This window comes from Mya arenaria, chromosome 15 (assembly GCF_026914265.1).
Source record: "Mya arenaria isolate MELC-2E11 chromosome 15, ASM2691426v1".
NCBI classification, from domain to species: domain Eukaryota; kingdom Metazoa; phylum Mollusca; class Bivalvia; order Myida; family Myidae; genus Mya; species Mya arenaria.
In genome coordinates, this window is record NC_069136.1 from 22,462,082 (window position 1) to 22,476,584 (window position 14,503).

Below are 14,503 nucleotides of genomic sequence, written 5' to 3' on the forward strand. Positions count from 1 at the left end.
TTATTTCTCGCAATTTCTGCAGCTATATAGAAATGTTTTACAACAAAAACGTTCCGATGTTTATGTTTCATTAGTTAAATCAAACCATGGAGAACTTAAAGCGTGTTTATTGTGATTTTTTTTTATAAATTCAGTATGTTGTTCGCGTTTCGTGGAATGATTGCGAAACTTCCGGTCAAAATAAGGAGACAGAAATTCTTGGGTTGTTTTGTCTATTAAAAGTCGTTGGCGCACGTCGTATATTAACAAGGATGAATTGGATTACAGTGCAAAAATGTATAGCTTCTGACAAACACAAACTGCAAAATGATATCGTGTTCATCATAGTCAAAATAGATATTTTTTTCTGAATTTGACTCTGGGGAGCATTGAACACACTACTTCACGATCACATATTTGAAGAGAAAAACACAAGGTATCGTGATATTCGTAGTTGTTAATTAGTTTAATAATGATTTAGAATTTAAATCGTTATAGAGTACTGAAAATGATGTAATAATAACATAGTGTGTGTTTCCGATAAAACAAAAAATCTGAACATAAGATATCTGGCAGTCAGTGCAAGAAGTCAAACTTGTCCGTTGCTTATTGCCAACGGGCATAGCTGGAATTAGAAGGATATTTTTCAGGACTGATTCTAAAATCAGTTCTTAGACCTGGTTTTTTGAAACATATAACACTTGTCAAATTTATCTTAATGCTCCCGAATTTTCTTTGGTGAAGTACATAAATGTAGATTTTGACTGTCTGGTGTCTCCGTAAGCCCTGTCAAACTTTGAAGTGAAGAGGAATTTCCATCAGGGCGTCGACTTTTTTTGGTTATTTTTTCTATATCAAAACCACATCACGGTAAATTGTCACGGTACTATTTCGTTAAAAACACATTTGACCTCCTTATTATACCGTGTCTGAAACTTTGTTCAATGTTTGATTACTTCACAATGGAAAGGATATGCTTATACTGTGGGCAAAAGGTTAGAAATGGCCATTTAAACTTCTTTATTACACTGACATGTTTCATAAAATCCATGGGTTGATAATATATGCACCTCATATGCATAGATGCATTCGAACAAATATATACAATTAATTTCAATGAGCGCTTGAACTCCACAGTGTTGAGGTCAATATTTTCAGTCATTAAAAGGATCTTATAATTATGCTTTTGAAACTTTATGGTGATCTATCACCCTTTTTTCAGCCTATGAAATAGCTGACACAAGTAAGGTGTGTTTTGTCTTCATGATATAAGAAGATTTAAAAAATAAAAAAAATCGGAGAAAAATCCGTTTTATTTTTATTTATTTCTCCTTCGGGACATTTTATTTTTATTTTTATTTCCTCTTCCTTACCCAACTTTTTGAAAAATCTCCCGTAAATCTAAAGATAAAAAACTCTGGCCTTACTAGAGCAGTCAATGATTCTCTGAGCAGCCAATAACTTCCTGAGCAATCACTTTTTTCTTAGCAACAAATGACCTCCTTAACAACCAATGACTTCCCAAGTAACTATTTACTTCCTTAACAAATAATGCCATACCTAGCAGCCAATGCGTTCTTCAGTAAGAATATACTTCCTTAGCAACTACATTAATCCTAAGCAACTAATGAAAACATTGACCTACATGGCAACAGTCGTCTTCCTTTGCCATCGTAGAACTCCTAAACATTGGCATCCATGGCTTGACTTAGCTAGCAATATATATATATATATATATATATATATATATATATATATATATATATATATATATATACGAGTATATTTGTTTTCCAAACCAAGATCAACTATCAAATCATCAGCGACCACTTACGTCCTAAACTATCACTACGTCATATGATAAGATAATGGAAAAGGGTAAACATTGAAGTCCTCCAGAATAATGTAAGTTGTACAAATTTTCGAATTTTCAAAATAAAATTAAAATTTACAAATTCCATATGTAATATGTATATCTTTTGCATTAGATTGTTTCTACATATTTCAGTTAACAAGTACTCCTCCCTCTGAGTCAGCCGTCGGAGACGGAGAAACTGAAAACGGCAAAAGAAAAAATCACGACAATGTAAATAGTTTGTATATTCAAATTCTCTTGTTTGAATAAAGTCTTTGTGTTTGTCTCAGGTAACTTTTCCAGCACACTGTAGGCCAATATATAGAGAATATTTTGTTTTATGGAGTCAGTAGGTCGACTTTCATGGCCACAAGCAAAAAGCTTGGAACGCACGCTTGTGGCACTGACACTTTAGGTCAGAAGGTCAAATGTCAAGGTCACGAACAAAATTCTTATGAAATCTGTGTCCACGTAATACCTTAAGAACTATCAAATCATCAGCGACCACTTACGTCCTAAACTATCACTACGTCATATGACACTTTACTCAGGTGAGCAATTTAGGGACATTTGGCCCTTTTGTCTCATAATGGAGGAAATAATGTATCTCTCATCCCCCCCTCCACCAAGCATGACTGTAACGGAAGTAAAAATGCCACTCGTAAAAATATCAAAGAGCTATTAGCTTCCGTTTTGATGTTATCACATATGAACAATTAGGAACTATACAAAAACGTATCATTTTCAGAGAGGAACGAACGAAATGGTTGAGTTCAAGATATCTGGGGAAGGCGTTCAGCTTATGGGTTTCCATCATTACGAAGACATCTGGGTTCCGCATATTGGAGAAAAGTTGCGTTGTCAATATGTCAAAAACGAAGGAATAATTGCCTTTCAAGGTGGAATTAAAAGAGTCGGATCAGTCAAAAAGGAATTGGCGAATCTTCCTGGGCTGAAGATGCTGCTCGATAATGGCGGCAGATTGGAGGCCATCGTACAAAGAAATGATCCAAAAGATAGTAAACGGAAAGGGATGTCTATCGTGGTGGACTATTTATTTTCTATTTCCCCAGACACGAATTTAACCAAAGAAAAAATTACAAATAAACTTAATGCAATAACAGCCAGTAAGTAAACAAAATAACAGAACAGCATTAATTTTGTGTATTTATACGCTCGTATGCAATATATTAGACGCAATAAAGATAAATTGGATAACGCATATGGCGATTGGACGGTGTCCACAAAGTTATATCAGCTTATATCAGCTCGAATCCGTTTCATATGCAGAAACTTGCACATATATCCATTTCAGGAGTCTATGAGAATGTTCCCCTAGCGGGGATCGAACCCACAACCTGTTGGATGAAAAACATATACCTTTACCACAAGGCCACTATCATTTCTCTTGTAGCACTTCATTTAATGTATTATGTCCGACAAAACTTTGTTTGCCATGGCAATATGAATAGGTTAAATGTTTTCCAATAAAGAAAGATTGGATCCTGGGATATCTCAAACAGTTTGCAAACAAGTTTTATGAAATTTAGTATGTTGTTAGAGTGCAATAAGGCGACTGTATGATCGTTTTTTGTTGAACATTTATGTTGTTGATATTGCAACGAAAAAATGAATTTGACTCTGAAATGGCTTTGCTGTCTTGATAGAATGATCACATATGATAATATTTCAATTGTTTTTACAGAAATCAAGAAATGGAAAAGGGTAAACATTGAAGTCCTCCAGAATAATGTAAGTTGTACAAATTTTCGAATTTTCAAAATAAAATTAAAATTTACAAATTCCATGCGTAATATGTATATCTTTTGCATTAGATTGTTTCTACATATTTCAGTTAACAAGTACTCCTCCCTCTGAGTCAGCCGTCGGAGACGGAGAAACTGAAAACGGCAAAAGAAAAAATCACGACAATGTAAATAGTTTGTATATTCAAATTCTCTTGTTTGAATAAAGTCTTTGTGTTTGTCTCAGGTAACTTTTCCAGCACACTGTAGGCCAATATATAGAGAATATTTTTGTTTTATGGAGTCTGTAGGTCGACTGTCATGGCCACAAGCCAAAAGCTTGGAACGCACGCTTGTGGCACTGACACTTTAGGTCAGAAGGTCAAATGTCAAGGTCACGAACAAAAGTCTTATGAAATCTGTGTCCACGTAATACCTTAAGAACGGCTTGATATATGACAATTAAACATTGGTGGTAAGTTCGCTTGATCTGCGGTCGTCCATGTTTGATTTAAGGGTCAGTTGGTCAAAGATCAATGTCATTTTGAACAGTCGTATGAATACAATGCCCGTAGAACAACTCAAGGACGGTTTGACCATGGGCCATGAAACTTTCGTGATTGGTTAATCTTGACATGTTGATGAACCCCCTTTTTTGGATCAGTAGGTCAAATGTCAAGGTCACGGACAACAGTCTTATGAAAACTTTGTCTGCATAATACCTAGACATATTATCATGAAACTTTAGTGGTAGGTTTCACTTTTTTGCATGGCCCCTATTAAGGCGCTGTCAGAAGATCAAAGGTCCAGTTAACGGTCTTATGAACAATTTGTCCGCAGTTCATATTTCTTAATGTTTGTCTTTGAAATTTGAGCAACCATTTATAATCAATGCATTTCATCTAAAAGCACCATAGTACATGTGTTTCCGAAAGGTATCGCTCAGTGGGTCATAATGCTTGTCAAACATTTCTTGTTCCATAATTGGTGAGTCGGAAAATGTAGTTATATAAGGGATAGTATCAAGCCAATGTCATAATCTTTGTGGAGTGTCTTCACATGGCCAACTATATTTTTAGGATTTGGAGTCCGTTAGTAGAAAGAAGCCACGTAAAGCCCTGCATCCACTAAATGTAAGTAGTTTGTTGTCACCATCATGCATTGGCATAAATTTTACCAACCTTTGGTTAGGGCAAAGTTTGTAAAACTGTTTATTGATTGGCCAATATTTTTTTCCAAAAATAACTATGGACCAATGAAATCATTTAAATGTGCCAAAAGATAACCAGTGGATAACTGATTCAAGTTTTAAACAATTGACTGTAGATTTACAAGTCAAAGGATAAAGTAAGCGGCTTTAACGTTCATTTCGTTGCTGTTGTTGTTTTGCAGGGTCCACCACTTCAGACTCAACACGTTAAGTTAACAGAAGGAATTAATGCTAGACTATGTCAGTGTATAAGTGGAGACTGGGAGGTATTTTTCATCCAGCTTGGCCTTAGGAAAGTCAAGATCCAACAACTTAAGAAGGAACGCAAAGATGAAAAGGAAAGCGTATTAATATTTCACGCCCTTGAAATGTTAAGGGATGTAAGGATAAATCGAGATGGTTGTTATCTGGATGATCTCCTTATGTCAGCGAGTAAATCACCAAAACTTGTTGATGTAGATTGGGATGAAATACAAAGTCAAGTTCTCCCATACCTTAAAATATTTTGCACCAGCTCGAAGCCGGTAACATGATTGTCTTTCTAGATCCGAGTAATTACCGAAAATAATATATATTTAATTGTCACATGTGCATCATTACACGGTCAGTACACTTACTATATTATCTTGCACATAATAAATGCATTTCGGCTTGCTATGCAAATTAATTTAATGATAACAAACTGCACAGTTTATACCTCTAAAATAAAGATTCTTATATTTACCAGAGGTAGACTCCCTAGATACGAATTTACTCTTTTGCAATGCTAAAAACGATGTAGTGTCTGTATATCAGTATTTAAGTGTGATGTTAGCTCGAAGTGTTTTTTTTGTAAAGCTAAATATTAAAAGTTATATTTTGTTTACTGAAAAAAGCAAAACACTTTGTTCTTTTATTTACGAAAAGTTTTGTTTTTATTAAAAAAGTTGTAAAAACAATTCTGATGTATGGATGTGACATGTGGGTCTATAAAAATAATTATATATTAGAAATAGTACTATCCTTTATGAACGTGAGTCATCGTTAGCTGTTCTTGTTTAACCCTTTGTAAACCTGTTAATCGATTATTTTTATCAACCACTTCTGGCTAGATCACAAACTAATTGACAATTTACAGCGCTTATCATTCATTTATTCTGTGTTGTATTTGTTATGTTATGTAAATATATAGTGCGTTTTCATAGTTGTATTTATTGCGCAATTTGGATATTGTGTATATTTATTTGAATGTCACCATGTCAAAAGTCCTAGATACACTTTCGTAAGAGAGTGATGTCCCCTGCAAAATGGACGCATTGTTTATCGACTGACGGAAAAAGTTTATTATTTCTCTCAAAGTAGGACTTAAAATACTTAAAGGACGTATATTTTTGTGTTAATTTCGACAATTATTATAGGGAATAAGACTACAAAACGGTATGACTTAGAAACTTAAAATAGACTGATCTGTTGCATGTGTTAAAATTTACATTGATCTTAGCGGACAGTTTTTTCATTGAATAGTCACATATATTGACACCTTTCGAGAAAAGCCGCACGCTCGCAAAATCTTCAAGTATACTGCACAACTTTAAATTGCATCAACTGTGTATACAGAGAGGCTTGAAACAGAAACAGAAATGGAAAGCAGCATTGATTCAGAGCGTAAAAGAAAAAAAAGTGAACAAAGTATTAGTGGGTCTAGTGAGTTAGAAACAAGTTTAACGGAAGAAACACCACCGCAAACACAAAATAAGAAAAAAAGCAAAAAGAAAAAGGTAAAACTTTCAAACATTGAAACAGTCATAGAAGACGAGGAACATGAAAGAGAAATATCAAATGAGCGAGAAATATCAGGTATTAAAAATCAACTCAAGGAAATAAACGGAAAAATAAACAGCATGACTTCAAAAATTGACAAATCAACAAATCTGTTAGAGAAAAAAATCGAACAAATTGTAGACAAAGATAGTGAAGGACTGAATATCAGAGAAATAATCAAAGAGATATTCAGCGACATGAAAGAGAGTCTGCTTGGGTCAGTTTTTTTACGCATTGACAAATTAGAGAACCAACAGTTTGACAGAGATACTGACAAAGAAAAACAATCAAAGAAAATTGAATCGCTCGAAAAACGTATTAAAGACAAAGACAATGAAATTATTAACCTAAAAAGAGAGGTACATGAAAATGAATCAAAAAACGAATTTGCGCACAATGAATTCGAACAATACACGCGTTTAAACAATATTCGAATTAGAGGCCTACCGGAAACTAATGACAAAGCCAACCCAGAAAGACCAGAAGAAACGACCCAAAAACTTGTTAAAAAGCTAACCGAACGCAACATTAACGTTACCTTCGATGACATTGACATCGCCCATAGGCTCCGAAAAACTACGGACGGGAAAAGGGATGTCATCGTAAGGTTCAAATCACGCATGAAGCGAGATCTTGTTATGAGAAGCAAACGCAGCCTACGGGGAACCGGGATCTTTATTTTTGATGACTTGACAAAACTTAACCACGATGTTTTTATGAGTGTTCGTCTCAAAATGAAAGACGAGGTTGATCAAGCATGGGTCTCAAACGGAAAGATACTATACAGAAATAAACAGGACCGCATCGTTCGGGTCGACTACAGTGACTACGACAGCTGGCTGGATCTACCTTGGCCACACACGTAACTTTCTGGCGTGAAGTATAGAAACTGTAATCACCGGATTATTTATGCAGATTATGCAACACATTATTACCCTATTGGATTTAGTGACAGTGTAGCTAGGCAAAAAGGCTTAAATGCCGACAATTATCAAATAGATCACGTTAAGAAAACATGCATTACTTGCCCACCCTCCCTCAATACTTACATATATATAATATTATTTAAGTAATAAAATCAGTAGTAAAAGGGTGTAAACTCAAACTTATTGATGTTGTTACATTCGAACACTTCTGTTTATAATGCTTCTTTATTTATTTTTTAAATAGTACAATTACCTCCCTTGTCGTTTTTTTGTTCAAAATACACAACATATGACAATCACCTGCATTCATAAAATTGACATCATTAAAATATTATTAGAATACTATTTAAAACATCAACCCATTGTATTCTTCATTTCGGATATAAATGTATAATAACGTGTAGAGGTATTAACACCTGAACAGATGACATTTGCATAAAAAATATGGCACCCTCGTACTGTTAACTTTTTCTACGGAGACATACCTAGCCCTTTCTTCACGTTTTTAGTTGTACGACAATGTAACTTGTACCTCTATATTCACATTCTTCGCAATTAATCATCAGATGTACATATACTGTGTCTTTTTGTTTCGCTTTTGTTGAAAAGACAATGTAACTTGTACCTCTATATTCACATGCTTTGCATTTTATCATCAGATGTACATGATTACACTGTGTCTTTTCGTTTCGCTTTTGTTGAAACGACAATGTAACTTGTACCTCTATATATTTACATGCTTCGCATTTTATCATCAGATGTACATAATTATACTGTGTCTTTTCGTTTCGCTTTTGTTGAAAAGACAATGTAAATTGTACCTCTTTATTCATATGCTTCGCATTTCATCATCAAATGTACATATACTGTGTCTTTTCGTTTTTCGCTTTTGTTGAAAAGACAATGTTACTTGTACCCCTATATTCAAATGCTTCGCATTTTGTCATCAGATGTACATATACCACGTCTTTTCGTTTCGTTTTTGCTGAAACGGCATTGGAAATGAAATGTGCCTCTGTATTCTAATATCGTACTCTATTCTAAGATGTCTCTATCGTGATATTTTAATAATAGTGTACCGATTCATTTCCTTTTGAAGAAAATACAAAATTGTTTTAGCATATATATTGTGAGATATACTATCATTACTACTTGCCTCTGTATAACCCTCTCTTGCTTACACTGTTAATGTACCTTTTTGGAAATCATGGTATTTTATGTATATATCATGGATGTAAAACCACACTTAAGCTGTATGCTAATATTGATGCAAATTAGACAAATCATTGTGTATAATGATGTTAATATGTCAAATGAAATGTAATTGTACTAACTTGTTAAACAACCATGTTTGCATTTATCTTAACTCAGATGAACTTACCTAAAAAGTATGGTACTTTTTGATAATTAATCGAACAACAAAACAAAAGCTTTTTCTACGTAAACGACGCAAAACATTACATAACGTTCACCCAAAACTACAAATATTTACAGAGTACTTATTTCCATATTAAAAAAAAAAAGATATTTCAATATAGATTAACTCCGCTTAGTATAGATATCTTTCAGTTACACATGCAATTCAGATCAGTCAATTATTTATTATTAAGTAAAAACGTCATCTACTCTACAATCAAAATGGAGGTATTTATGCATAAATCATCACTACCCAACCTAACATGGATACCACTCTATGTACTATTAATGTCAGAGGACTAGGTAATAAAGAAAAAAGGATGCAGATTTTCCATTGGTTGAAAGAACAAAATTCGACGTTCTATCTTTTACAAGAAGTACATTTTCATGAAAAATATAAGGAACAGTGGGAAAAAGAATGGAAAGGTCTTTGTTTTTTTAGTGGTGTCTCGACAAACAGTGAAGGTGTTGGAATTCTTATTCATCCAAACTATACTTTTGGTGAAATTAAAACGTATCAAATAAAAACAGGAAGAATATTGGCAATTGAACTCTCAATCAACTCAAAAGAGTATACCATTATTAACATATATGGACCAAATACAGACGATATAAACGTTTTCGAAAGTCTGCAAGAATTTATACATAACAATTCTGACAAACGCATTATAATAGGTGGCGATTTTAACACCATTATTGATGCAAGATTAGATAAGAAGAATGGCAACCAAAATAGACATAATCGATGTCGGACTTTTATTAAAAGTATGAACGAAACTTATAATTTAATTGACATATGGCGTATAAAACACCCAGACAAAAAACAATTTACATGGCATTCAAACTCAAAACCAAGTATACATTGTCGATTAGATTACTTTTTGATATCGGATTCCATTCAAAATCTTGTTACTGATTGTCGTATACGCACAAGTTTCAGAACTGATCATGCATTTGTTAGTCTTCGACTTTGTACAATTGAAAACAAACGTGGACCAGGATATTTTAAATTTAACAATAGCTTACTGTTTATGCCTGACTACAAGGAAATAATTGAAAATACAATCACAGATACTTTGAATACAAATGAAGACGCAAACCCAGTAACTTTATGGGACATTTTAAAAGGAAATATCAGAAACGCTACGATAACATATTCATCAAATCTAAAAAAAAATACAAATGCAAAAGAAAAAGAAATAATTGACAGCATCGCAAAACTCGAATTCAAACTGGAATTACAAAATATAAATGTTGATGAAATAACAGACCAAATATCGTCCTTAAAAGCTGAGCTTAACGAAATAATATTAAAACGTGTCAATGGCTCAATTCTTAGATCAAAAGCTGTTCATATAGAAAACAATGAAAAAAATACAGCATACTTTTCAAACCTCGAAAAGAAAAGAGCAGAAATGAAAACAATGCATAAACTTAACATTAATAATAAAGTTACAATATGTCAAAAGGAAATAGTTAATGAACAATATAAATTTTATTCTAATTTATACAAGAAAAATACCCTTATTAGACCTGAGTCATCTTTATTAGACTACTCAACAACCAAATTAAACAACGAACAAATGCTATCATGTGAAGGCCTTTTAACAGAACATGAATGTTTTAAAGCACTCAACGAAATGAAAAACAATAAAAGTCCAGGATCAGACGGATTTTCAGTTGAATTTTATAAAACATTTTGGAACAACTTAAAACACCACTACACAAACTCAATTAACACGTCGTTTACATCAGGACATTTATCTTTACTCCAAAAACAAGGTATTATTTCTCTCATTCCAAAACCTGGTAAAGACTCAGAATTTTTATCTAACTGGAGACCGATTAGCTTATTGAATGTAGATTACAAAGTTGCCACAAAAGCCATAGCGAACAGAATAAAATGTATACTGCCATCAATAATAAGCCCCTTCCAAACTGGTTTCATAAAATCTAGATATATAGGAGAAAACGTTCGACTGATAAATGAATGTATATCTTACTTAAACAAAACAAACACACCAGGAATTTTATTTTTTGCTGACTTTGAGAAGGCTTTCGATAGCCTGGACCATTCGTTCATGTTAAATTGTTTACGTCATTTTAATTTTGGTGCCGAATTGATTCAATGGGTTAAACTGTTTTATAATGATATCAGTAGTATAATCATCAACAATGGATATTTTTCTGAGGAATTGAAAATTGAAAGAGGAGTACGACAAGGTTGCCCTCTCTCTTCTTATCTATTTATCATTTGTATCGATATACTCTCCAACGCTATACAGAACAAAACGGACATTGTAGGCCTAAATATATACAATATTGAGATAAAACAATCACTGTTTGCCGATGACGCGACTTATATAAATGATGGTACCGAAAAATCTTTTACCGCTCTAGTCAATACAATAGATGAGTTCGGACAGATATCTGGTTTAAAACTGAACACTAAAAAGACAATTATATTAAGAGCAGGAAAATTGCAAGACACGAATTTAACTTACTTGCCAGAAAAGAAATTCATATGGACATCGAACGAAGCAAAAACACTTGGTATAAATTTCACAAATGTTGAAAATAGCTTCTTAGACCTCAATTTTCTCCCTAAATTACAAAACTTCAAAAATTGTCTCAAAGGTTGGCATCACAGAAAACTTACTCTTCTTGGCAAAGTGACAGTTATAAAAACATTTGCACTGCCAAAAATTATATATCCATTAACTGTTCTACCAAACCCGCAAAAACATATTCTTGACGATATAAATAAAGATATATTTAACTTTATATGGGATCACAAACCTGATAAAATAAAACGAAATCTACTAATACAAGATTACGAACATGGGGGTTTGAAAGTACCGGACATATATAAACTTGTAAATTCAATTAAAGCGTCATGGGTAAAGAGAATATTAGACCGCTCTAACAAAAGCCAATATAAAACATTTTATTCAAATCTTATTGAGAGATACGGTGGAAACCTGGTTTTTGAGTGTAATTTAAACGATACTTTGATTAACAAAATTTGTCGCGGAAATAAGTTCTTATTTGACATTATTCATTCTTGGACAGAAGTAAATCAGTTCTACCCAAAGATACCGACACAAAAAATCATAATATGGAACAACAAACACATTAATAACAACGGTAACACTTTTTATTACAGAGATTGGTATGATAAAGGTGTACAATTCATACAACACATATTTGATTACCGTTCAAAAGACTTTTACAAATTTGAAGATATTAAATATTTATACAATATAAAAAATAACGATTACCTTAAATATTATCAACTAATAGCCTGTTTGCCACAATCAATAAGAGATCAAATGAGAGCTGCAATACCAATAAACGACTCTCAAGACACGCTAAAACACAAAATCGAAACAAGCAAAGTAAAACCAAACACATTACTATACTCAATCCAGTTTTATAAAGAAACTTACAGTCAAATAGATGAAAAATGGAAACGGGTCATACCAGACGAACATATAGATAACACTCTATGGAAATTAATCTTGACATCTTACTATAGATACACCAATGATGTTACCCTGAGAAGTTTTCAATACAAATTTATAAACAGAATTATACCTACTAACAAATACTTATACAAGTGTGGAATCTCAAATTCAAGTTTATGTGACTTTTGCGGGGAATACATCGAAACACAGGAACATTTATTCTGGGAATGTAGAATTACACAAAATCTGTGGTCTCAATTAAAAAGAATAATTGATCACAACCCAAACTCGATCAATTTAAACTTAAAAACCATAAGCTTTGGTATCTTTGAACAATTACAACATAAGACAATAATTAACTTTTTAATACTGCTAATGAAGTTTTTTATATTTAGCATGAAAAACAGAAACACTATACCAACCTTTACATCCTTTCTGAACTATGTAAAACTTTGAGAAAAAATAGAGCGCGAAACAGCTCTAGTCAACAACAAAATGAACTTCCATGAAAACAAATGGCATCTTTTGAATAACTACATAAATGCATAAATACCTCCTATCTATTCTATCTATCTATTCTATCTATTCTATCTATTCTGTCTATTCCAACTATTTTATTCTATTCTTTCTATCCTTTCTAGCTATCCTACCATCCTTCATTATTATCTTCTTACTTTTTATTTCAACACTTAAATATTGAAAGATTAAAAGATTGCTTCCTGCATTGGCAGTGACCTATATTGACCTTTATGTACAATATATTTTGCATGTGATATCACTCACACACCAATACTTAAAAAACAAATATTATGTAATACAAATAACAAGTACGCTATATATAAATGTCTCATTGATATGTATATATATATATATGTTTGCAACGTGTTGTGTTGTATAATATTTGTCAATATTGAATAATAAAAAAATAAAAATAGATACACTTTCGTTTACGACCAGTGGCTAGGTTTGCCCCTACATGGTTAGATATATTAATAGACTTGCACATTTAATGTATAAACATATGCAAACAATATGTATTTATAAATCATTTAAGCTGTTATAATTCTAAGCATGCAAGCATCATATTAAATATCTTATTCCATTACGTTAACTTCTTTTAAATGGTTTTGTTATCAATTCAAGTCTGACTTATTCTATAATAATACAATTGCATACAGTTATTGCAATGTTAGATAACTTTCTTTTACAAGTATCATTATTTTTTCAGAGCATTGTTAAAACAATTATTGCGTGCCTTCTCCTTATCATGAATGTGTATGTACCATTGTAAACATTTGTAAATATTGTGTTTGTCCCCATGGGCCGTATGGCTTATTGGATATGAAATAAATCTTCTTCTTCTTCTATGAAACATGTACTTAATGTAAAACGTAGTACGCCAAATTGTATGGTTTATGGAGAAACCGGTGTTAAGCCATCAAAATATATATCGATACACAAATAATCAGTTATTATTAAAAACGTATATTCCCAACTTATAGTTAGTCTGTGTATTATGCTTAGTAGAAATGAAATCCTCTGGACGAAACACAAATATAGATATGATGTGTTTCATCCAGAGGATTTTATTGTTTCTAATTATATTATCATAAATATATATACCAAGCATCACATAATACACAGACTCTGGTAGTTTTGTACAAGTTGTAAAAACATATACCCTATAACTGCAGGGATTATTAATTGACATATAGCATTGCCTTGTGTTGTACCAATTTAGTTTAAACACTGCTCTTGGGGGGGGGGGGGGGTCACTTCTTTGATACAGACTAAATAAAATAAATTATTGAAGAATACATTCCTCCAAAACAGTATCCAGAGCTGAGATACTTACTATGAATATTTGTCTACTGGTCCTGAACCAACTATATTCAAATGATCTTATTTACGTAGCAACCAGCACTTTCCTAAGCAACCTTCAAGTTCCTGTGCAACCACAAACGTCATTGGAAACGACGAAAAATGACTTTCATAGCAGCAGCTTACTTTCCGAGCAACCATTTTCTCCCTCAACAACCATGGACCTCCTAAACAACCGTCAACTTCATCAGCAACTACATTTTTCTTAGAACATGTAACCTATG

The 14,503-nt window shown here is 32.8% G+C and overlaps 1 protein-coding gene across 1 annotated transcript in view; it reads left to right on the forward strand.

The window, feature by feature from the left end:
* Window positions 1-13,765, forward strand: part of LOC128219719 (uncharacterized) — a 28,867-nt gene extending 15,102 nt beyond the window's left edge. The window contains exons 5-10 of the mRNA XM_052927654.1: window positions 1,988-2,065; window positions 2,583-2,961; window positions 3,540-3,586; window positions 3,690-3,767; window positions 4,659-4,712; window positions 4,972-13,765. Of these exons, the coding sequence (XP_052783614.1) occupies window positions 1,988-2,065; window positions 2,583-2,961; window positions 3,540-3,586; window positions 3,690-3,767; window positions 4,659-4,712; window positions 4,972-5,322 (987 nt within the window). The 3' untranslated portion in view covers window positions 5,323-13,765. The remainder of the gene's footprint in view (window positions 1-1,987; window positions 2,066-2,582; window positions 2,962-3,539; window positions 3,587-3,689; window positions 3,768-4,658; window positions 4,713-4,971) is intronic.
* Window positions 13,766-14,503: the final 738 nt, after the last annotated feature.